Here is a 25,181-nt window from a genome sequence, read left to right as displayed (position 1 = left end):
CATTCCCCCTCCCCCAATAAAAGTTACATTTATCAAAATAATTAAAGTTACAAAAGGCAACCGATCTAACTCTATATAGGAAAAACTGTTTCTGTGGTGTCTTTGCCTGTAAAGAAGAACATGAACTACTTTGAACGTTTGTATCTCCTTCACAACTCTTCGTTGTTATGTGTATATTTAATGCAATGCATCCCCCTCCTTAGTCATGAAATAGAGCACTCATTTAGATGTGCATAGACCAGTAAGCTTCCACTCTTTGAAGTTAGATGCACCTCTTAATGTCAGCTCCTTTATAGCCATTACAATGTCTGACTGACCTGACCCCTTGCTAGTTTTTTTTTGCCATCTGTGTCTTGTTGAGGAGAATTCCTTTAACTTCCTGTTCTGTGCAGAAGTCAAAGGAAATCTTCCCAAAGTAAGGGAAAATCCCTCTTAGACAGTTGTTAAAAGTGCCCCTTCAAAAGATTTCCTATTTATTTATTCCTATTATGGTAAAAAAGAAACCCTTTGGAACTCTCATTGCTTTCAGTCCCAGTTACAGTGGTAACCAAACAAAAATAGAGAAAGATAGCCATGTGGCATAGGCATACTCTTGAATCTCCATACTTGGATGGGTGACATAGCTGCCATAATGAAATTATGCAATGAAATTGTTTTAAGGCAAAATATTTTTACTTTATAGCTAATCTTTTATCAAGTAGGCTGTTAATTCCCAATCATGTAGAAGACATTCTGCTCCTGGATATATTAGAACTGAGTGTTCATGAAGAACAAACATATGCCTAGCTTGGGACCATTCATAAATTAATTTATTAAAACTGAGCATTCATAATAATAGTTGTAAGATTCTTTCATTGAGAATACATTCCCTAACATAAAGGGATTACAATCTTTGTCCACTTTTAGTAGTCATCTGTGCTCTTGTTGGAATGATTAGTACTTTCTTCTTTACCAAATGGCACCAAAATATTGCAACAAAATCTGAAAATAATTAATATACTATATACTATATTCTAAATCCATATTTTATTTACATATATATATATATATATATATATATATATATATATATATATATATATATATATATATATAGTAAACATTTACTGCTCTGAAGTGCAAGTGTTTATTTGGTCATGACACAGTCTCAAACAATCCCAACATTGAAGTCTGCTTGACCATATCGCTTCCTTTGCCAACTTATTTGGAGATAGAGAAGTGGGCATTTAGGCTAAGTTGGACATTAAGCAGCTATGACTAAGCCATGAGCCTCTTGATGGGTGTAGGCCATGCAGAAAAGTTAGAAATTACTGTGAACTGTCATTTTTTATGATGTCATGTATGACCAGTATAAACCAACTTCAAATGTAGGCCTACAATTGGGACTGGCACAATCATAAACAATAAATAATATACAGCAAATAATTTGCATTTCCAAAAAATGAAATGGGCTCATGAGTTTCATAAACTTGACTTTATTAAAATGAATTTGCCAAATGGTACTGCTCTGTGTATAAATTATTATGCAGCCAGGCTATACTGGATGGCTATGCTGCTGGAACCTATATTAGGTCTGAGTGTAATTATATGTAGCTAGTATGATCCATTTACTTTGGTATGACTAAACCTTGTTAGAAAAATAAATTATAAAAACACTTAAGATGACCTTACATGAGGGTATCTGCTTGTTGCTGAACATACACAACTGCCTATGATGAGGCTTTCCTGCATTATTTTGAATTTCTTAATGTGAATGTGCATGTCAATCATCTGAGAACAAAGGGATATCTGCAAACCTTTTCCATTTCTGTTGATCTCCTTTGACTACAGCTCCAGTCTCCTGAGGTCATCTGTCATGATAGCACCCCTTCTGTGCACTGTATTATAAAACACCTTTTATAGAAAGCCTTAGTCATTTTTCATGGAATTTGTGATGTTGTTTTCTTTTCAGTTAAGATAGCTATTGGCATTGCAGCTTTAAGTAAAAAAAAAACATATGAACTAGTTTTCAAAGTACAATTTCAATATCTTAATAAATTGGACAATGTATTTACCTGACCTTCACAATGTAAGGGTTTGCTTGGAATGATTAAGTATGTAATCCGTGATGTGTGTAATCAAAGTGAAACATTAAGATTACATTTTACAAATCAATTTAGTTTGACAGCGTTAATTAATTAATTTATTGGAGTTGGTTCTCTGTCAGAAAGTGAATTCTATCAAATTAAACATATAGCACTGACACTCAGTATAATTTTGCTATCCAGTGCTGTTTTATCAGGGGAATTGTGAAACAAAAGATGCTATCGTATCAGTTGTAATAAAATCATCGTGCTGGTTCTTCTTTATTTGCTCTGTGTTCAGAATTACACTTGCTGTTGCCATCGGAGCATGAAAAGAAATTACTCTACACAGTCACGCTGGGAAGTCATGTATGTAAATTGATGTATAATGCGACCCACATTAGCCTTACTGATGAAAGGTTCAGTTTCTCTGCTGTCAGATCCTTGTATCTCCTTGAATGAGTCGACTGCTGTGAATGAACATTAGCATAATTTATGCAGCTGATAAGTGATTTGAGCTCTTGGGTTATTGATAAACCGTTTAAGCATATCATTTTCAGCCTGATGCTCTGTGACATCACCAGTGAAATGTAATGTGCTGATCCCTGCTTCAGATAATAAGACAGAGATTCTCTTTGCATTGCAGGAGCCAGAGGCAACTCCGTGCCGACTGAGGCAGGTACAAATGATCCTCATCACCCCAGCCAGTCTCATCCAGGATTCTCAGTTGGGCCTCAGGTTTGTTATATGCATGCACCTGTTTAACGCAACTGTCCTATATGTCTGCTTACATGTAGGCACTTTGACCTTAGTCAGTGCAATGAATGTATGTTATAGGGATTTTTTTTAGGAAGGAGAATAAAGTGTCTGTCATCATGATATAAGTGTTTTATAGGTGCTTTAGATAGGTACCTCTTTTTTAAAATACAATTAAAATAGAATGATGGAGTCAAGTTTAACACATGGTCGTTTAGATACAATTATATGTACTTGCACTTGTATGTATAGTAGTAGAAGATTTACCTGTTTACAAAATAAGACACATGGTCATGTTAAATTCCTTAAATTATTTTGATTTTCTTTATTACATGCTCCATATTTATGTAGTATTTTACACAACGTTGTTTTATCTTATACAGTATATTGCTGTTAATTCTCATGTGTTCGCAGTTTCTTCCTTACTGTTCACAATTTCTATTTATTCAATTGCTTTTGTTTTTTTTTATCCTTATTATATCTAAAGTGATATTATAGCATTGTTTTTACTGATTTTATATACTCTAAAACAGACTCTAGAGCACAGTGATGTTAGGATAGTTGGTTTACCTTAGGTTCTTATTAGCTTTAAGCACATGACCTTATAAAGCTTTTCTCATGTTGGTGCTTCATAATTTCACAGTATTTTCTCAGTCAGGCAAAAACTTTCAGGGAAAAGTGTTTTCATAGCACAAATTAATGCACAATGCATAAACTTGAATGTTCAAGACTTGTGACACAACTCTTCTTTTTTGCATTAAATATGAAAAAGTTGCTTGTTAGACAAAATAGCTCCCAATAGACACATGTGACTGTTAGATGAGCAGTGGTGGTGCATTTTTTTTCTATTTAGAAACTCAATTTTAATTCTCTAATGTTCTAAGCTAATGTTCTCTTTGCTGTTGTTTAAATTTTGTCATATACAATTTCCATTAACAAAAATAATAAGGTTTTAGAAAATTAAGTATACTCTTAATTCATAGCATTTGCACAGGCATATATCCTATCAAAAAAGTCTATCAGGTCAATGGCTAACTGGTAACAATCAAACAAGTCCTGATTGCATATTGAAAGCAGGCACAGTTTGGCGATATGACCAAACCATATAGGTATTCTTAAAAAACTCAACAAAATAGTTGCTTATTACTTTAATTACACCCCTCTATCTCACTATAAACTTTAAAACATGTAGATTCATACATATCTTTAGAACATGTACAACTTAGAGGATTCATTTTTTTCTTTTTTTTTTTTTTTTTTATGTAACTTCTATGCAGGCTGTCTTACTGATTTTTTGATCTTTAGCGTACATCTATTAAAAACCTGTTAAGCTAAATATACAAATTACTTAATGCCTGCCCACTACTGTCTTGCTCCAGATGGAGGGAGCAACATAAGCCAATGAGTCTGCAGCATCAGATGTCCTGATTTCTGCATAAAACTTGATTTTGCGAAAAGTAAAACAAGTGCTACATTAAACAAAGCTGTGCTTTGCCATTGCAAGGTGGAGAGCACCTACTTACCTTCAACTTTTTTCCTTCTGCCTTGTTTGCATAGCAGAGCTAGGAGAAAGTACTTTTGGCTTTGAAGGAATATATGATTCACTTCCCTGCTTCTCCACAAAGCAGCACTTAGGATCAATTACCAGGCCTGAATTATATGATGGGAGATGGGGGTGGCAAAAGTAATTTGCAAACTCCAACCCTCTGTTGGGTTGGAACGTATGCAGAACTTTTGTAGAGACCCCAACAGATGAAAAGTGGGGGAGTGCATGGAGGTTAATTATATCCTCCTTGCCATCCTAAAGCAAACCCAATACCTTCCCTATTCACGACAAAGTACAGGTTCACTTTATACACTCATAAATGCTAAGCCATGCAACTCAGTAAGCACATTGCCTGGCCTATGCTTATAATACATCATTAGTGTGCACATTGCATGAAGAGGGATACTTTTTTGGCCCCTGTAGACTTAGTTTGCAGCCATTGCAGAATTACTTGCAGAATGCAAGAAATGTTCTAAACAGCTTACAGATTTAAAATAGTTTTTTTCTAAAATCTCAAGAAATGAATGGATGGCCAGAGATAACTTTTCAGATTGCAGGTTCTGATGAAAATCAGGTTCTGGTGAAAATCATAGTACAATAATACTATTTTAGTAAAATAAATTGTAAAAATCAGAAAGAGATTATTCCTAAAGCAATACTAAAGTCTTGTTTTTTGTTTTCGATAAAATTAACATGTTATACTTACCTCCTCTGTGTAGTTGGTTTTGGATAGAGCAGCCAAGATCTTCTTCTTCTCGGGTCCCTCTTCGATGCTCTTGGCCCCTCTCTCCTGGTTAGTGCCCTCATACCAAGCAGCTTGCTATGGGGGCACCAGGGCTAAGCCACAGCTCCTTGTGTCCATTCAGACATGGACATGTGGCCAAGTCTGCCCCCTTTCTCTCCTCATTGGCTGACTGACTTTGATTGACAGAAGTGGGAGCCAATGGCGCCAGGCTGCTGTCTCAGCCAATGAGGAGGGGAGTCCCAGGCAGCTGAGTCTCAGCATGCAACATTGCTGGATCTAGATGGACCTCAGGTAAGTATTAGGGGCTGAGGGGGTCTGCTGAATACAGAAGGCTTTTTATCTTAATGCATAGAATGCATTTAGATAAAAAAAAAAACTTCTGCCTTTAAAACCACTTTAATTTAATTTAAACCTAAAAGGGGTTTAATTTAAACCTAAAAGGGGAAGCTCCGCTTGTTCTCCCCCTCCCCCCTCCTTTAAAATCACTGCACCCTCCTCCTTCCCCCGCTGCCTTCTGTGACACACACAGGTCCCAGAAGATGTCAGCACCATTCAGAAAGAATAGCGTGACTTGTGCATGCGCAGTAAGAAACCAGCTTCACTGCTGGTTTCCCTTACTTATAATGCTGGTGCCTACACCCAAAGCCAACTGACGAATCAGCTCGGGGTGTTGACATTGTAGGATCCGTGCACAGGTAAGTGTCCTTATATTAAAAGTCAGCAGCTACAGTATTTGTAGCTCTTTACTTTTAATTTTTTTTTTTTTTTACAGACTGGAGCTCCTCTTTAATAGTTTATTAATCCCAGCTGGGTTAAAGGAACACTGTCATGAAAGAAGTAATAGAGGCTGCTAATATAGAACTCTCCTTTGAGAATGCTAGTTCCCTGGCTTTCACTCTGATGCATTGGCTTCCATGCTTCTATGCTATCTTAGTCAATATCAGGGAACAAGTAGAGAATAAAGTAATTCTGACACTTTTGTGACACTTATTTACAGCATGCTCAGCTAGGCCCAAACCAGGCATCTAGCATCTAGCATTTTCAGAAGTAAGCCTGTATACTTTTCTAATGAAAGATAATTTTATTAGATAATGAATTGGATGGTACTTGGTTTGCTAATGCACTGTGAATCAGAGATGTTTCATGATTTTTGTTTTAAAAAATACTGTGTTAACCCTTTTTTCACCTTTTGTTGCAACTAAGGGTCCTTCCACACAGGCTTTCTGTCCAGCGGACTCCATTTTGCTCTGCGGGGATCGATCTGCTGATCCCCGCTGAGCAGCCAGATGACAGGTCCGTCTCCGCTTACTTTGCAGAGACGGACCTGTCAGATCCCGCTCTCCTCTATGGGAGATCGGATGAATACGGACCGCCTGCCCATTTTCATCTGATCCTATCCGATCCGATCCTCCAGATGGATGGAAAATAGGGTTTGAGTGTAAAAGCAAGTCAGCACTGTGAAGCATGGCAAATAATTAATGTTAGCCAACAATAGGTTTATAACAAGAAAAGGCACCAAACCAGTTAGCAAAGGTAATCCTAATGTATTATCACTCAGTAAAGTTGATAACCAAGCAAATACAAATAAAATTGTAGTAGTGCAGTTCAGCATACAAAATGGGTGACATAAATTGCTAAGCAGAAAATGGCCCTAATACCTAGATTAGCACAAACAGTAGCAGTGCCTCGTTAGGTGCAACAGTGAGCAGCAATAAAGCTTGATTTAACAAATTGCTGAGACTGTACTGCCAGTGTGCACTAATGGCAGCTATGTTAGACCTAAACTGACTGGGTAGTCACTGTCAGCATTGCATGAAAAGAACAATAAGGGGAATGAAGGGAACTTACAAGATGGATGAAAGGGGTAGTCCTTAAAGTTGCCAGCTATTGTTGTGGCCCTTTAAATGAGCTGCGGTGTTATGATTAGTCTTTTAAACCTGCATGCAGTAAGGTGATGGAAGGTGCAATACAGTTCAGTACAAGATGAAGTAGAGCAAGCAAGAGATAGTAATAGTACAGTACAACAGCAGCTCAGGGTTGATAACGGTGTGGTATAGATTCAGTGGCAGTGAGATACAGCGTTGATATAAAAGGTTTGTGTACCCTAAATATCCTGCTATTAACAACTGTTACTGCCGGGTAGATGCCAGCCGGTGGCCCTCTCACTGACTTCTGGAGGTAACGATAAGCTCTCACAGTGGAAGGAGGGGCTTCTCAGGCTTGTCCAAGTCAAATTCAATTGGCTGAAGAGAACGGTCTGATGAATTCTCCGGTTTCCCTACAGCAACCCTTTGAGGTCTGCAGGGCTAGCGGTGCTGCTGGATCTTCTGAGATTTTGTTGCCCACCTTGGACTCTAGTGAAACTGGCATGGTCTCCTATTCACAGTCAATGGCACAAACAGATGTGCATAGATTCCCACAGCACCAAGAACCCCTGGCTTTGCCTAGCAATTGGATAAAAAGCTCCTTGTAGCTCCTCCTGCTGCTCAGTGTCTATTAGAACCTGCAGTTCAAGGAGTCAGCTGTTCCATTACATGGCCTCCCTTGGACTACACCGCCCAGGATTCCAGGCACTCTGCAAGAAAATCTATGGGTTCCCTAGACTTGGCTCTTCCCCTGCTGGCTAGAGGAGTGCAGTACAGCATTAATGTCACAGAAGAGGAAGAGAAGTAAATAAGGAGCAGTGCCTTCTTCTTTTTTTTTTTTTCATAATATTTTATTTAGATTGTAAGAAGGGCAATACAGGTACATCGTAAACTTACAAACGTCTAGTCCAGTTCACATTTTAGGAAAGTTAAAAAAAAAAACATAGTAGAATTAAGGTATGTAGGTGAGAGATATAAAAGGAAGACAACGTTTGAGCAACAGGAAAAACTCCGTAATGAACTAAAACATTCAGTGCAACATTTTAATGTAACATGGTACGTGCATAGTGCAAGGATAAGAGTTGGAGAGATAAAATGCCAAAAACGTATCCAACGGCTGCTTCTCAAAATTCAAGGGGATGGATGTGAATATAAGTTTGATTCTGATAGTGTGTAGCAGTGTCTTCTTCTATATACTGTCATAGCCCAGTACCTCTCTACAGATGTACTGTGTAAACAGGTAAAGGGGTCATTTGCACACCACCCCAGTTCATGTATGGTTATGTATGAACCTATCCAATTGGGGTTCTGTATTTATTAAGCTTTCTAAGGTATCTGATGAGCCCCTTTCTAGTTCTGTATTAGGCAGATTGTGATAATTCCTCCAGATTTTCTCATCACTAGGGATAACTATAGTGTGAACTGTGCAAAAAAAAAAAAAAAAAAAAACCTTCAAACATTTCAGCACAATGCTTTTGTTATTTCATTGACACTTCTGCCTATCAGCAATAGGGTCATTGTTTCGAATCCCAAACCCGGCACTACCTGCATGGAGTTTGCATGTTCTCACTTTTCCTCTGGGTACTCCGGTTTCCTCTCACACTAAAAAGACATGTTGGTAGGTTAGTTTTTTCCTGTCTAAATTTGCCCTAGTATGTCTATATATGAATTTTAGTTAGGGACCCTTTGATTGTAAACTGTTTGAGGGCAGGGATTGAGATGAATGTACAATATATAATATGGAAAGTGCTGTTTTGATTGACTGCACTATATAAATACCTGTAATAAATAAATACAAGGAAAAGTTCTCTTGCAAACTGAAAATTCCCTTGAGAAGTGAGCAGCCTATAAGGGACAATGCTGAAAATGTAATGCATAGGCATGTTCCGCCACACTGTCACTATGGAAGCTCATCCCAAGCAAAGAAATTCAGACACAATTGGAGCAAGTGCAGATAGACAAGAAATGGCTGTAAAGATGCTGGGGGAGATTAACATCACTGCAATGCAACATAGGATGAGAAAGGGCAAAAAGTGCTTTGCAAAACTAAATGACATCTAGTGAAGATTTAGATTAGGGTTTGTGTTTGTAAAACATGAATAGATGTGATTTAACAAAAGATAACAGAAATCCCTTTTCAAACTAATATACAATGTTGTACTTGGTAGGAAAAGTTGAGACAAAATATTTGAATGTCATGCAATTTGGCACTATATTTGCCCCTAAACATCTAATTTCTTTATTTAATTTATATTTTTGATTGCTTTTTACAAAGATATTTCTGTGTGTTTCAACATTTGGTGCTCTTAACCTCCAATTAGCAGAAAATGGGACCTGATGGGGATCAAGCCTTTAGATTCCTTATATGGGGTCCCAAAAATTATGAAACTTCCTAGAAAAAGAATAATATTAATTGAATGAACAGTTTTAGAGTGCCCAAAGAATTCCTTTGCTAGTTTACTACACACCGGGCTCATTGGTATTATTCTTCTGGTGTAAAATTTCTGTTTCCGTACTGAAGATAACCAGTAGAGCAGATTTTGGGTGCTTATCACTGGAGGCCAACTGTATAACCAGTATTTACTATGTTATTGCAATTTAGCCAATGTTGGCAGCAATAATGTTTTACCCATTACACAGACCCATTTTACTAACACAAGATGGTGAGCAGGCAGAATAACAACATTTTAGAGAATGTCATACTTTTATGTTACAATGTAAACTTTAAACAGATACAACGTTAACTAATTGGGTTATTTATTCACAATATGTTGTACTCATTAAGTTATTTATCTATTCAACTTCTTAGTATGTCTTCTCTATGCCGTTACTAGTTCAAAATAAATGCTTGAGCGTATGAATATCCAATGCAAAATGTCTGCTGTCTACTATATTGCACGTTATGACACACTTTTCATGTTTGCTTGCCTGACTATGTGATCTCAAACTATAAGCAGCATCTTTGAAAAGACAGGTGGATAGAGAATGCAACATCTCAACTATATTAAGATCTCTCAGGGGATTTTTAAAATCATATTGCTTTTGGCTATCATTAAATTTGTATTATTAGTAGCTGTTTAGTTTCTCCAAGCTAAAAGATGTTTGTGTTAGATGAAAGCAAGTGTGTAACGAAGACTTGGCAAACCAGCACTTTCTACAAGTTTTCCTTGTATTCTGTAGTTTAGAAGATTAGGAAGAGATGTGCTGTCACATGGATGACTAAACAAAACAGGTTTGGTAAAGTGTAAATTTGCTACTTAATAAGTGTTACAAGCAATGACAATGTGCAAAGTGAAATAACCCACATCAACCAATCACATTTAAAGTAAACCTTTTTCTTACGTAAACTTAGAGTGTCCCTGTCAGTTCTCTAAAAAGTCTAAGAGGCAATACCCTGCAATAGAAGTGGCTAGAGGTTGGCTATTTTAATGTTTTCCAGAATACCCCAGAAGTTTCAAAACAAGAAACCAGTCTAATTTGCAAATTTTTACATAAAAAAGAGTCCAGGGCTGTACTGTCTATGCTATTCCCAGGGACCTAGTATCATTAGTGACCAGCAGGAAAGCATGAGTATGGATGAGTGAATGTGCTTGGGATCGATTCATGGGCTGTTTGTCAAACCAATATAATATTGGGAACCCCATTGAAGTCTATGTGGGGCCAAATCTTGAAAACAATATTTTTAAGGCCAACAGTCAATGGATTGTCAAACAAATGGCATGAGTAGCTGGGCATCACTATGGGAAACATGTACCAATGCAATGCTCACAGCCAAGCACTGGTTTAGACCCACCTATTTTCCCACCCACCAACTGTTTTTTTTATATTATTTATTTTTCAAATTTAGCATTTTGTAGTGAATCTTGGTATTTTTTTAAGAAAATATTTTTGCAAGCAAACTTAACTGGCAATTTGTATGTCAAGGCTGTAAATAACATGCTTAAAAGTGATCACATGAATGATCATGCATGTCAATTCTGGACCACTGGCTGGAGGTGACCCAATATGCACTTTAGATATTAGCTTGTCTAGCTGTATTTCTGACTGAGAAGCTGAATTTTAAGAACCTGTGATGAGAGTGTTCAGTTTTTTTGGGTGCACACTGTTTAAAGCACTGACTGCAGGTGACCCAACATATGCTTCAATTACTAGCCTGGCCTACTATAATAGTTATGTCAGAGCAAACCTTCCCAAAGTAGGGTGAATTTAAAACTGAGAAGTTGCATTTCAATAACCTTGGGGGGGGGGGGGGGGGTTAGGTTCACAGTGTTTATATGCACTGCTCAAAAAAAATTAAAGGAACACTTTTTAATAAGAGTATAGCATCAAGTCAATTAAACTCCGGGGATACTGATCCGGTCAGTTAAGTAGCAGATCAGTTTCAGCTGCTTTGGTGTTAATGAAATTACCAACAGGTGCACTGGATGGGCAACAATGAGAAAACTTCCAAAATTGTAATGGTTTTACAGGGGGAGACCACTAAAAAATTTTTTTCCGTTCTCATCTTTTCTGACTGTTTTTCACTAGTTTTGCATTTGGCTAGGATCAGTGTCACTACTGGCAGCATGATTCATTACTTAGACCCTATAGAGATTGCACTGGCAGTCCAACTCCTCCATGATGGCACATCAATGTGTGCCAATGCCAGAAGGTTTGCTGTGTCTCCCAGCACAGTCTCAAGAACATGGAGGAGACTCCAGGAGACAGGCAGTTACTCTAGGAGAGCTGCACAGGGCTATAGAAGGTCCTTAACTCATCAGCAGGACTGGTATCTGCTCTTTTGTGCAAGGAGGAACAGAATGAGCACCACCAGAGTCATTTAAAATGACCTCTGAACAAACAATCAGAAACAAACTTCATAATGATGGCCTGAGGGCCGGACATCCTCTAACGGGCCCTTTGTTCACTACCCAGCACTGTGTAACTCAATTAGCATTTGCCACTGAACACTAGAATTATCAGGTCCGCCACTGGTGCCCTGTGCTTTTCACAGATGAGAGCAAGTTCATCCTGAGCACAGGTAACAGGAGTGAAAGGGTCTAAAGAAGCCATGGAGAATGTTATGCTGCCTGTAAAATCTATCAGCATGACCGGTTTGGTGTTGGGTCAGTGATGGTCTTGGGACGCATGTGCATGGAGGGACACACAGACCTCTACAGGCTGAACATGGGCATCCTGACTGCCATTGGGTATTGGAATGAAATTCTTGGACCCATTGTCAGACCCTACACTGGTGCAGTGGGTCCTGGGTTCCTCCTGGTGCACAAAAATGTCCGGCCTCATGGGGAGGGAGTATGCAGCCAGTTCCTGGAGGATGAAGGAATTCATACCATTAAATGGCCCCCATGCTCGCATGACCTAAATCCAATAGAACACCTCTGGGACATCATGTTTCAGTCTATCCAATGCCTCCAGGTTGCATCTCAGTCTGTTCAGGAGCTCAATGATGCCCTGGTCCAGATCTGGGAGGAAATACCCCAGGACACCGTCCATCATCTCATTAGTAGGGATGATTGAACGGTTCGGGTCGACCATCGGTTCGACCCGAACATTGACTGTTCGAAATTCGGCCGAATTTCAAACTTTTCGCTGAAAAAGTTTGGAATTCGGCAACCAGAACCGACCAAAAGGCAATGGGACAGGAACTGGGCTTTAAAAGCCCGTGATTGGACCAGAACCATCAGTAAAAGCCAATTGAGGGGGCAGGAGGATGCTAGGAATGTGATTGGAGTGACTAGGGGGTCCAGAGGCCAATCAGTAGTGAATACGCCCCCCAGTATATAACATAGCCCCGCCAAATCTCTAGCATTGTAATACAGGGACGTGGAAGAGAGTGGAAGCAGTTCTGTTACTCCTGATTCAAAGTGTCATTTAGCAATTATTAGTGTGAGGAAAGGGATATCTCGTGTAGTTAGGGTACTATTTTCCACTATAGTTAGATTTAATAATTTAGTTTCTGTAGGGAAAGTGTTAAGTGTCAGGGTGACTGTAGTGTAGTGTAGGGCTAACTGACTCTGACTGCTATGGCAGGGTGACCAAACCCTTCCATGTAAGGATGACTTCCATAGAAAGCCATAGAAAAAAGATTGTTTCTATTAGAATTGCAGTAGAGCAAAAAATGCCCCAAAAAAACGCCTGCAACAACACACCTGGGCGTTTTTGTAGCAGGCGTTTTTTTGGGCATTTTTTGGGCGTCTTGGAGGCAGGCATAACATAAGAACTTCTGTGTAGGGGTATATATACACACACACACATGTATGTATATATACACATACACATATATAGGTGTAATAGGAGCGTAGCCCTATGCCTGCTAATTATTTCATTAGCACAGGAATAGGATTCTGCTACTTTCACACCTATATATGTGTATGTGTATATATACATACATGTGTGTGTGTGTATAAATACCCCTACACAGAAGTTCAGATGTCATGCCTGCCTCCAAACCCGTCCACAAAAAAGCCCTATAAACGCCTGCAACAAAAAGCCGGGTGCGAAAATAACGAAGCCACTATCCTGCTCTACTGCAATTCGAATACAAACAAACTTTTTTTTTCTGGTTCTGGACATGCTACAGAGCTGAATCTTCACAGGTACACTTTTTAGACCCCCCAGACACTAAATCCAAAGAAATCTCATTTTTTTTTTTCAATAATTGTCTCTCTATCAAAAATGACAATTTTTAAGAACTTTTTTTGTGTGATTAATAGTCCCTGGGGCATGACCCAGAATCCTAGGCACTTTTTAGGGGCATTTATTGGGTTTTAGGGCTTCAAAATGGTGTTTTTTGATTATCGAAGTTCGGGTCCCATTGATTTCAATGGGGTTCTGAAATCCGGGCCGAACTTTCAGGAAGTTCAGGTGTTCTGGTCGAACCAAACTTTTCAAAAGTTCGATTATCCCTACTCATTAGGAGCATGCCCCGATGTTGTCAGTACCATTTTGAGTTGCTGCAATGAAATTTCAGCAAAATGGACTAGCCTGCTGCATCATTGTTTCACTTTGATTTTTGGGGTGTCTTTGAATTCAGCCCTCTGTAGGTTGATAATTTTCATTTTCATCAAACAATGTGGCATCCTTTTGTTCCTAACACATTACCCAGCCCATATCAGTAGAGATATCAAGCATGATTGTTTTCCCCGTTGAGATCGGATGTGTTTTCAAAATGTTTCTTTTTTAAGTTTAGGGAGGGAGAAACCAGGCAGGTTTATAATTAGTCAAAATAATAAGATTGCATTATTTTTCAAAATAAATATTTATACTTGCAGGGAGGTAACACCCAGGTTTTTAATCAGGAAACAGAAATCATTTCACAGAGAAAATGCAGAAATGTTGTATTGATGCCATAAATGTTATTTATTTTACTTGGCTACATTTTGAAAGAGTTCTGAGTGTATTTTTTTACAGAAAAGGCCAGCAAAACATTGTAAAGTCTAGACAAAACATTAAAACAGTTTTACTAGTCTGCATTTTGAAAAGGAGAGACACCAGTCAGCTTTTAATCAATAAATCAACATTAGACTGTAATTATTTCACAGAAAAAGACAGCATTTATTTTTTTTTACCTACCACAAGCACAGTATTTAAGCATTTTTCTAGACTGCATATTGAATAGAAGAGACACCAGACAGCCTTTTAACCAAAATTGGTCATTAGAGTGTATAATTTCTCATGAAAAAGCTTGTAAAGTATTGTTTTGACTTTGCAGTAATTAATCATTTTTACTAGGCTGCATTTAAAACAGGAGAGACACCAGCCAGCCAAAAAACCCTAGAGTGCATCACTTAACATGAAAAAGGCCACCAAAATATTGTATTGACTCAATGCACAGGATTTAATCACTTTTACTAGGCCACATATAGAAAAGGAGACACATAATCCAGCTTTTAAAATTTGCCATATAGGTTATTTATTTTATTTAAAAAAAGCCAGAAAATAATTGTACTAACAATATTTAACCACTTGTCCTTTGGAAGATTTACCCCCTTCATAACTAGTCCATTTTTTGCCATATGGCACTGCTTTACTTTAACTAAAAATTGCGCGGTCGTGTGACGCTGTACCCAAACAAAATTTGTGTCTTTTTTCCCCACAAATAGAGCTTTCTTTTGTTGGTATTTGTTTACCACTGCGGTTTAATTCTTTGCGCTATAGGCAAAAAAGACTGACAATTTAAAAAAAGAAATATATATATATATATATATATATATATATATATATTTTTTTTTACTTTCTGTTATAAAACATATCCATTTAGAAAAATGAAAAAAATCTAATTTCTTCATCAATTTAGGCCAATATGTATTCTACTACATATTTTTGATTAAAAAAAATCCCAATAGGTGTTTGCGCAAAAGTTATAGCATCTACAAACTATGGGATATTTTTATTTTTTATTTAATTTTTTTTACTAGTAATGGCAGAGATCAGCTAATTATAGGGAGACTGTGATTTTGCGGTGGACAATCAGGATACTAACTGACACTTTTGACACTTAATGGGGACCAGTGACATTAATACAGTGATCAGTGCTAAAAATATGCACTGTCAGTGTACTAATGACACTGGCTGGGAAGGGTTTAAACATCAGGGGCAATCAAAGGGTTAACTGTGTTTTCTAACAGTGTGGGAGGTGCTTTTACTTGTGGAAGACATTGTTATATGTTCCTGCTTTGCAGGAACACAGGATTCATGCCTTCCCTACTGACAGAACAGCAATCTGTCTTGTTTACTTACAGGTCTGGGGCATGCAAATGCGCTCCCCAGACTCGGAAGTGTCGGATCATGTACTAGGTACTGCCATGCTGCAGTATATGTACGGTGATCCGCAAGTGGTTAATCCCTTTTACTGGGCCACATTTTGAACAGGAAAGACACAAGCCCACTTTAAAATTCAAAAACCAACTTAAATGCTTTTTTTTTTTTTTTACATAAAAAAATTGTAGTGACTTCATGCATAATGTTTAATCACTTGTACTAGATTGCATTTAGAACTGGAGAGACACCAGACAGTTTTTTCATCCAAAAATCAATATTAGAGTATATTTATTCCACTAAAAAACACAGCAAAATATTGTAGTAACTCTATGCACCGTATTTGTAACACTTTTACTAAACTGCATTTTGAGAGGGAGAGGCACTAAGCAACTTTTATTAAAACAACAACATTGGAGTGTATTTATTTACAGAATAAGCCAGCAAAGCATTGCACTGACTCCATGCACAGTATTTAAGCACTTTTACTAGGCCATATCTAAGTGTGAGTGCAGCTGGGTTTGTATGAAAAAAAAAAAAAAATCAAAATTGTAATGTATTATTTTACCGGAAAAAAAAGCTGCAGTTTATAGTATAGACGTGATGCACACTATGTAGGCTGCTTTTGCAGCCTCCCCTTTCAAATAGGGAAACCAAACAGGATTTTAATTTGCAGATATAGACCCTGCTTTCTCCAAACTAGCTGTGCATGCATAACCTTTGACTCTCACTTTAGGCCTCCCCAGCATAATGAATACAAGAGATTTCTTAACTTTATTAGCAGCTATAGTAATGGGTGAATAGATTGGTTCATTTGTGCATTTAGCAATCTGGTGATTTGGTGCACTAAACTGTAGGCAAATTGTGGGGGCAGAATCTAAACAGCAATTAAAGTTTTTTTGACACACACAAAAAGTATCTCTCCCTGCAAACACTGTGCATCCCATCCCTATATAGTCCAAGTGACTTTAACCACTTTACCACCGGAGGATTTTGCTGTCTTACGTCCAGGCCACTTTTTGCGATTCGGCGCTGTGCAACTTTAACTGACAATTGCGCGGTCGTGCGACGCCGTACCCAAAAAAAATTTATGTCCTTTTTTTCCCACAAACAGAGCTTTTTTTGGTGGTATTTGATCACCTGTGTGCTTTTTACTTTTTGCGCTATAAACAAAAAAAGAGCGTTTATTTTGAAAAAATAACAATATTTTTAAAAATATTTTATATGAAATTCCCCCCCCCCCCCCAAAAAAATGTAAAAATCAAATGTTTTTAAAATTTTTGGCCAATTTGTTTTCTGCTACATATTTTTGGTAAAAAAAATCGCAATAATCGTATTTTGATTGGTTTGCGCAAAAGTTATTGCGTTTACTAACTACGGGAAAGATTTCTGTCATTTTTGGTGTTTTTTTTTTAACGCGTAATGGCGGCGATCTGCGATTTTTTTTTGCTGGACTGCGACATTGCGGCGGACAGATCGGACCCTTGACTGACATTTTTGACACTTTTGGGGGTACCAGTGACATTACTGCAGTAATCAGTGCTATAAATATGCACTGTTACTGTAAAAATGACACTGGCAGTGAAGGGGTTAATTTTATTGGAGAGGGAGGGGTTAATGTATGCCTGGTGCTTACTGATGTGTGGGGGGGGAGGTGACTATGTGACAGAAGGACAGATCGGATGTTCAGTTATGCTGAACACTCCGATCTGTCACTTCCTGTCACTTAGGAGATCCGCCCGCTCTGTTTACACAGGCGGGCGGATCTCCTCACTCGATTCCCCGACGATCGGGGAAGGGCGGCAGCGATCGCCGCTGCTCCTCCCCTGGCCCGACTCCCGCTGTGACTGAAAACAGCGGGAGCGCGCCTCCGGCGGCGCGCGAGCGCCGCCTACAGGGGGAGGAGTCCAGCGACGTAGGTCTACGTCGCTGGACGGGAACGAGCCACATTGCTGCAGTAGCAGCAATGTGAGCAGAGGTAAAGTGGTTAAACCTACTGGCATACATACATTTTATGTAAATATAAGACACAACGGCACTATATAGGATGACTAGGAACTATTATTCCCTAAAAAAGTCTGTGATCTATCCCTATCTGCTCCAGGTCTGTCCATTATACAGTGAGTGTGTATAGCACGTTTTAGCAATCAGCAGCAGCTAGCTCTTAGTGCAAATTCTCTGTGTCTCTAACTACTTCATGTTTCCTGCAACATAAACTGACCAGCAGTTGCTTAAAACCCTGACTTTTTTTATGGAGAGGCTGGCTCATAAATCTCCATGATTTGCCCTTTTAAGCTTTCATGACCATAGTTCAGAGGCCAAAAAGTGTTGGTGTTGGCAATTCGTTTTTAAATCATGTTTGAACCAAATCTGAAACTCATGCTTAAGCCTAGTACACACTGTTAGTTAGTTTTTTTTTTCGTTCAACCCAGTGGCTCAGGCTTAGTTTTAAACCTGACAGCTCAGGTCGGAGCCGCTGTACTAACAATCTGATGATGGGCCCACCTGCCTGAACACGCCTGATTGGGAGCAAGTCAGCAGAGCATTTTCAGCCATGCCAGAATGACCAACATTTGTTGGACCGGCTACAATACACCGGGACCGGATGCCACCCGACATTTTGCCCGTGTGTACGGGGCTTTAGGCATGGGATGTAGTTTCAGGGCATACAGGGCACTCGGGAAGATTTACAGTAGTATGGTATGTGCAGACACCTAATTGTGCCTATATTTTGATATTCTGATACTTTATACGGGTTTAGGTAAGAAAGGGTTTACTTTAAGGCTTAGTCTGATTATTTCTTAATGTTTGGTGTAGACTATTGTACTTTGCTCATTATCATTGTGATGTAAATGTCTTTGATCAATAAGTCCATTGATATCCTAATTATTTACCTATTCAGTACACAAGATTCAGATATGAATAAACCTGTTTACATTTTGATGATACCTTGCCTTGTTGGAGTCATTCCCAGAGAATTCTTTAGAAATCCGACTGTAACCTGTACATCTGTAAACAGTGACTTAATGAACTAAAGCCAAGGGATCATTATGACAGTGGGGCAAGATCCATATGGCAGATTCTGATAAGTTGTGAATCTGTGTGTGGTTAAATTGACATGCATTCAACCTACAGTACATAGCTGCATGGTAGTGATGTACAGTATACAGGCTGAGTTACAAACATCTGACTTACATGTGTACACTTACAAACTGAGGGAGACAACAGGAAGTGAGGAGAAATCTACCCCTAGAAAGGGACATTCACTCCTGGAAGAGTTATCATGGGAAAAAAGGTGTCTCCACTGAAGGTTTATCACCAATCCTTGTTTCCACAACAACCATAAATTTTCCAAATCCAATTGTCACAGGGACAGAAAGTGAGGTAAAATCTTCAAGGCCACAGACAGCAAAAAAAACATTGCAGGTGTGTTAACCCTTCCCTATGCTATCCAAAAAACATATAAATTATTTTTTTTGCTGGAGTTACACTTAAAAAATATACCTGCTCCAACTCGCATAAAAACTCAACTTAAAGCGGAGTTCCGGCCACAGAATCATTTTTTTTTATCAATACCTCCCAAACTGTCACCCCTCCCCCCTTCATACATCAACTAATCCTGTTTTTTACAGTATAATAATCGATTGGTAATTAGAAAATCTTACTGTCCTGAGTGCCGCCATCTTTGTCCGGGTTCCCCTGAAGCCGCTGTGCGTTAAAATGCTCTGCTTCCTGGTTCGAGATGGAGAGGGGCCGGTGAATGCAGCGCAAAATCTCGCGCATGCCCAGTACTATGCGATCGGCATAGTATAGGGATGCCTATCATCACATTATTTCCTGTTTGCAAATAACGCGATGAGAGGAGCGGCCGGCCACCTACGTCACTGCCCATTGCATCCTGATAGTGATGAGTAAGAGCTCCCAGGACGCATTGCAGGACAGGAAGTGACAGTGCGGGCCGCGGCCGCAGAGGGAGGAAGTGGAAGGAAAGGTGAGTATATTTTCTACAATAATAAGGTAAGTAAAAAAAAAAAAAATTGTAACTACCCATTTGTTTTTTAGGCAACAAATAGCAAGCGGATGGCCCCAAAATCGTTTAGGTCGATTTTGTGGCCGGAACTCCGCTTTAAGAACATACCCGGGGACTACCTGTATTGTATAATAATATATTTTTGCTGAAAAGCTACTTGCAATGTTGATATTTTATATTACTTTTTAATACTTTTATGAAAATGAAATTAATTATTCCAGTGATCAGCCTTTATTCTATCAACTTATATGTTAAATATATTTGAGCAATCCCTTTTTATGATATGATCGAACACCGTCTTCTAGCAATTAAGCTGATACAGAAATCTTCATAGTCAACCCCCCAAAACAAAATATATTTTTCTTCTATTCTTATGTCTTGCTTAGCTACTATGCTCATTGTCTCTGTGGATTCCCCAAATAATTGATTTCAGGAGAATGAGATGTGTAATCAATGTGCAGTATACAAGAAATTATTCCATTATGTACTTCTGCTTGTACTTCATTTTGTCACTGAAAGACAACATTAATTATTTATAGCTCAACAAATCTGCAATATGTGGTCATTAATGGCCATTTCCTCAATCAAGACTATCATATCATTGATATAACAGCTGTGTAAGGAGAAAACATACACGGTTCTCATTATGAGCCTTATGTCATTCTCTATCAGGGCACATGACAAAGCATGATCAGTTTTTAAGACATTTATTATATACGTTTATTGGGTAAGATAAACTTGCATCTATGTTTTTCACTATAATCTGATTCAATCCATGAGTATTCATGAAGTCAGGCTCATATTGCACAAAAAAAGCAAACTGTAAGGCTACTGTAACAAACCGATTTACTCATTTTTTTAACAGTTTAGGAAAATAAAGCTAATCTCAGATCATTTTTTTAAGCAATGCCTTTGTTGAGAGAAATTTACTATAACTGCTGGTAAGGAAAGGAAGTGAGGGAAAAATCCCCTAGACAATGACACAAAAGATAGTCAAAACCTGACAGAGGCTTTAACCCTTCCTCATGTTATCCAAAACTAAAAAAAACTTTGATTGGAATATGACTTTAAAAACTGTAGCTGAACCTGTTCAACAACCTCTGATAGTGGTAGAGTATGAACTTACAATATTTATTAGGCTAATGACAATTGAAGCAACTCATCACTGCCAATAAAATTTCACCTTTTATTGATTTCACTATGATAATTATAAACCCAGACCGGTTGATGTGAATTACTGTATGCATCAATATTACAATTCCCTATTCAATAAGCCCAATGTAAATTACTATAATGAGACCAAAATGGTGCTATCAATCCATTTTTCGTTACTTGACCAAGTAACAGACTTAGACACTGTACTGGCAATATAGTTACTTACTTACAGAAACCTCACAATCACCTTTTTTTTTGGTGTAATTTGGAGTCTGACTTGTTTAACCAATCAAAAACGATGCACCCTAAACTCATTGTCACTCTGTTCCACTAACCTAATTTCATAATTTTGTGAAAAGTGACTTTTTAAAAAGTAGACGAATGCAATAAAGTTTCCCAGCAATCTATATTCCTCTGAATACCCACCTCTTTGCTAGGTGACTGGTCCAAGTTCAGCTGTTGTCAAGTGCTAGAGCCTATGATACATCACATCCAACACACTTTTGAGTGCCTTTTCCTCCACTGTGCTTAATGGCTCCTCCCCAGCTTCTACATTGCTATTGTGTTCTGTAGTGATAAAGAACCAGCAAATAGATTCATGCCATGTGAATGGAGGCTCAGATATCCAACTGTCAATCAAATACTAAAAACTTTATTGGAGCTTGTAGCACTTGCAGACAACACAGTTCAGATAGCTGTCTGGTACTGTTTCTATTGCAAGAAGCTGTTATTACATTCTGTTTGAAGGAGGGTTAGGACCAAAGCTACCGTGGCCATAATCTTCCAGTGGGTCACATGAGTGCACTTCATTCTGCACTCCGGTGACCCAACTTTAGCTGACAGCGGGCTAAAGTCCGCTGTCAGTGGACGTCACAGAGTTGGTTCAGACTCTGCGGGGATCTCGACAAAAATGTCGGGATTTGCCCAGATGCCTGGCCGGCAGCTAGCTCAATTTCTTAGCCAGCCGGTCCCATCCCCTTCACACCTCGGCACTCCAGTGAGTGCTGGAGGGGAAATTACCACTCTATGCTCAGAGCGGACCTGAGAACTGAGCAGTCAGCCTTCTTCTTAGTGTTAAGGTGGCAGGGGACAGATGCTGAAGCCAGCTAGGTGATTATATATGTTGGTTCATTTATTTTCCCACATTTCTCTTTTATTAAGTCAGAGGGTTGTTTTAAGCAATTTAGGTAACAGAAAATACAAACGATTACATTTTTTAGCACAAAATGCATTCACTTTCATTGATTTTGTCCTCATTTGAACTTATATGGTCAAATCAGCTTAGAAAACATATTTCATCTGTGATAGACAAGAACAACCCCACTAAACAGCAGTTAATCCTATTTTATCATGTAACAGACAAATATGACAATAGTAGGACTATCATGTTTTGTTATGATTTACAGTGGAAAGTAGAATATTGCCTTAGGGAGAATTCTGATATACTTGTGCAGACACTTGTAATTTTCTTTTTTATGTAAAAATATCAAAGCTTTGCATTGTTACATGTACTTAAAAACATAAAAAAAATTTTGGGTACTTCTGCCTTATGCTTTACACCTTGCATTCATAGTTCAATATACTGTGAACACTCTTTAACTGGGTGATAATATTTTAAAAGATTTATGATATGATTTTTAATGTACCCTTCTTCTCTCCTCTTGCTAATATATATTCACCCTTACCAAAATCAGATCTTTCCTTATTTTTCAGCCACTGCTAGCAGCACAACAGTTGGCATCCGCTGTAGCTGGAGTAATGCCAGGAGGTGCGCCGGGCCTTAACCAGCCAATCCTCATCCCATTTAACATGGCCGGGCAACTTGGGGGGCAACAAGGACTGGTTCTGACATTGCCTACGGCAAACCTTACAAATATTCAAGGTCTGGTGGCAGCTGCAGCTGCTGGAGGGATAATGACCTTGCCATTGCAAAATCTACAAGGTAAGTTTTCTAATTTTAAATAAAAAAAAGCACAGAGTTTTTTTAATTACACTTTAAAGACATTTAAATTCATTTGTTTTTTGTATAGCAATAGCATGATCTGTTGTTGAGATTCTAACAATGACATATATATTTTGAAGTTTATGAATCAACTGTTTATTAAAATCAAATCTAAACCATCATTGTATTGGCAAGCACAGTATGATTGTCATTAAGCACATACTTTAGGTGAGATCTACACTGAAGCTTTTTTAGTAGTTCAGTTATGCTAATAAAATGCTAGAGATTAATTACTAGAAGTAGCCATTGATGGAAAACTTGGACCCATGTAGGTTAAGCTACACAAGTAGCATATAGTAACAATTCCACATGATTGCAGAATGCTCCCATCGTGTGCAAACATTTGCTACCAATTGCTACTGCATGCTGCTAGCCTAACTTCTTCCCTTAGGAGCCACTTATTACCTGTTTATTTTTTGCTACTGCCAGTGATTATTTGCCAGTGATTTAAATAGCACAAGCTACTAAAAATCCACTGTTTAGCTCTAGACTTATATTTCAGTTGTGAATGGAAATTATTATGTCAACTGCTGGCTATTATTATCTCTCTGAGACGTCAAAGGTAAGATCTGCTTCTGTTGCAGCCATTTTGAACAAAAACATCTATAGTGTAATATATATTGATTTAGATCTATTTTTAAAATTTTCATCTATCATTAGATTGTGAGTTACAGTGACAGTAAAGTCACTTTTTCAATTAAAATAGTAAACAGGTTTATACTTACCTGCTCAGTGCAATGGTAGTGCAAAGAGCAGCCACTTACCTCTTATCTTGTGGTCCCCCTCTAGCGTTGTCCTCTCCTCTTATTCTGTAAGTTCCCTCATAGCAAGCCCCTTCTTATGGAGGTACACATGTGGGCTTGCTTTCAAGCTGGGCTGTGGGCATCCATAGATGCACACTGTGCAGCTTGACCCCGTCAACAAAAAAGTAATGAATGACTTCCATTCATGACTGTATTGTGATGCTGTGATTGGCCTACAGCTATCACATGGTACCTGTCCAATCACAGCACCCTGTACCATGGGATTAGCTGTAACCAATCACAGCATGTTAACAGTAAGCAAGCTGTCATGAATGAAAAGCTATTTATGACTGTTAACTATTGCTTATAATGATAATCATCACTGTTAATAGCACAACAGTGTAAAAAAAAAAAAAAATCCCTGATCGCCCCCCAGAGTAGTACTCTGATGGAATTTTTTTTTACATTAGTAAAAACATAAAAAAAGAAAATATGTTTAAACATTGAATAAAAAATGATAAACTCTTTTTTTTATTTTCTTGTATGATTATTATGATAATTTTTTACAAATTAATTCATATCATGTAATGAAATTTCCACTGTGCAGCTTTCAGTATTAATATGAGCATTGTTTTATCAGCTAGTTACCCCTCTATGAGCATCTGTATATTGACTTATCTTTATCAGCCTACTGTAACACAGTAGTTTAGTGTGGAAAATGGAACTTCTGTTCCAAGCCAAACTGTAACGCAAGTGTATTGCACAAATAGCCAAAGTAAAGGGTTGTACACACAGCTGATTATTGGGAGGCATCGGCCTGTTTAATTTAAACTGGCAGACATTCGGCCCAAGTGTATGGCAGCTTGCTTCTGTCAAAGGGACATGACCGAAAAAAGGATGCCAACTGGCTTCCGATCAGTGCTCTTAGCCAATAGCTCAATGCACATTTTTGCCAGCACACCATGGATCTTAAAATGCAGTCCAAAGCTTTTATTGCAGAGAGATCTGCACAATAGGACAAGTGCAACGTTTCAGAGCTCTAAAATGTTGCACTTGTTTTTTTGTGATGTGATCTCTCCGTAATAAAATCTTTTGACTGCATTTGAAGATCCATGGTGTGCTGGTGAATATGTGCATTGATCTGTGATGTATCCAGTGTCTACCAGCTGGTAGTCACTACAGCACTCGCCATATGGCGCTTTTCCACTGCATGGAACCGAACGGTTTGGCTCGCTTTTTGTGCTTTTCCACTGCTGGTACCGCATGGTATGGTGTAGGAACAGTTCTGTACGGTACGGTACAGCGGCGCTTTTCCACTGCATGGAACCGAACGGTACGGCTCTTAAAAACAGTACCACCTCGATTGTGGTTCCAAGAGGTACCATACCCGGTACCATATCCCACAATCCTTTGCATGCAGTCACTACTAGCCACTGATTGGTCAGAGAATCCCACCCACCCCTTTGTTATCCCACCCACTTAACTTTAGTACTACTTTAGTGGAAAAGTAAACCATACC

The 25,181-nt window shown here is 38.4% G+C and overlaps 1 protein-coding gene across 4 annotated transcripts in view; it reads left to right on the top strand.

Moving 5' to 3' along the window:
* POU6F2 (POU class 6 homeobox 2) overlaps positions 1-25,181 on the top strand; it is an 870,107-nt gene that overhangs the window by 504,973 nt on the left and 339,953 nt on the right. For all 4 annotated transcript variants that reach the window (XM_082258642.1, XM_082258643.1, XM_082258640.1 and 1 more), the window contains 2 exons: positions 2,710-2,801; positions 22,631-22,859. In XM_082258642.1, coding sequence (XP_082114768.1) covers positions 2,710-2,801; positions 22,631-22,859 — 321 coding nt within the window. The remainder of the gene's footprint in view (positions 1-2,709; positions 2,802-22,630; positions 22,860-25,181) is intronic.

This window comes from Pelophylax lessonae (assembly GCF_965119305.1).
Source record: "Pelophylax lessonae genome assembly, chromosome: 5".
NCBI classification, from domain to species: domain Eukaryota; kingdom Metazoa; phylum Chordata; class Amphibia; order Anura; family Ranidae; genus Pelophylax; species Pelophylax lessonae.
This window is presented reverse-complemented; position numbering and strand designations above follow the sequence as displayed.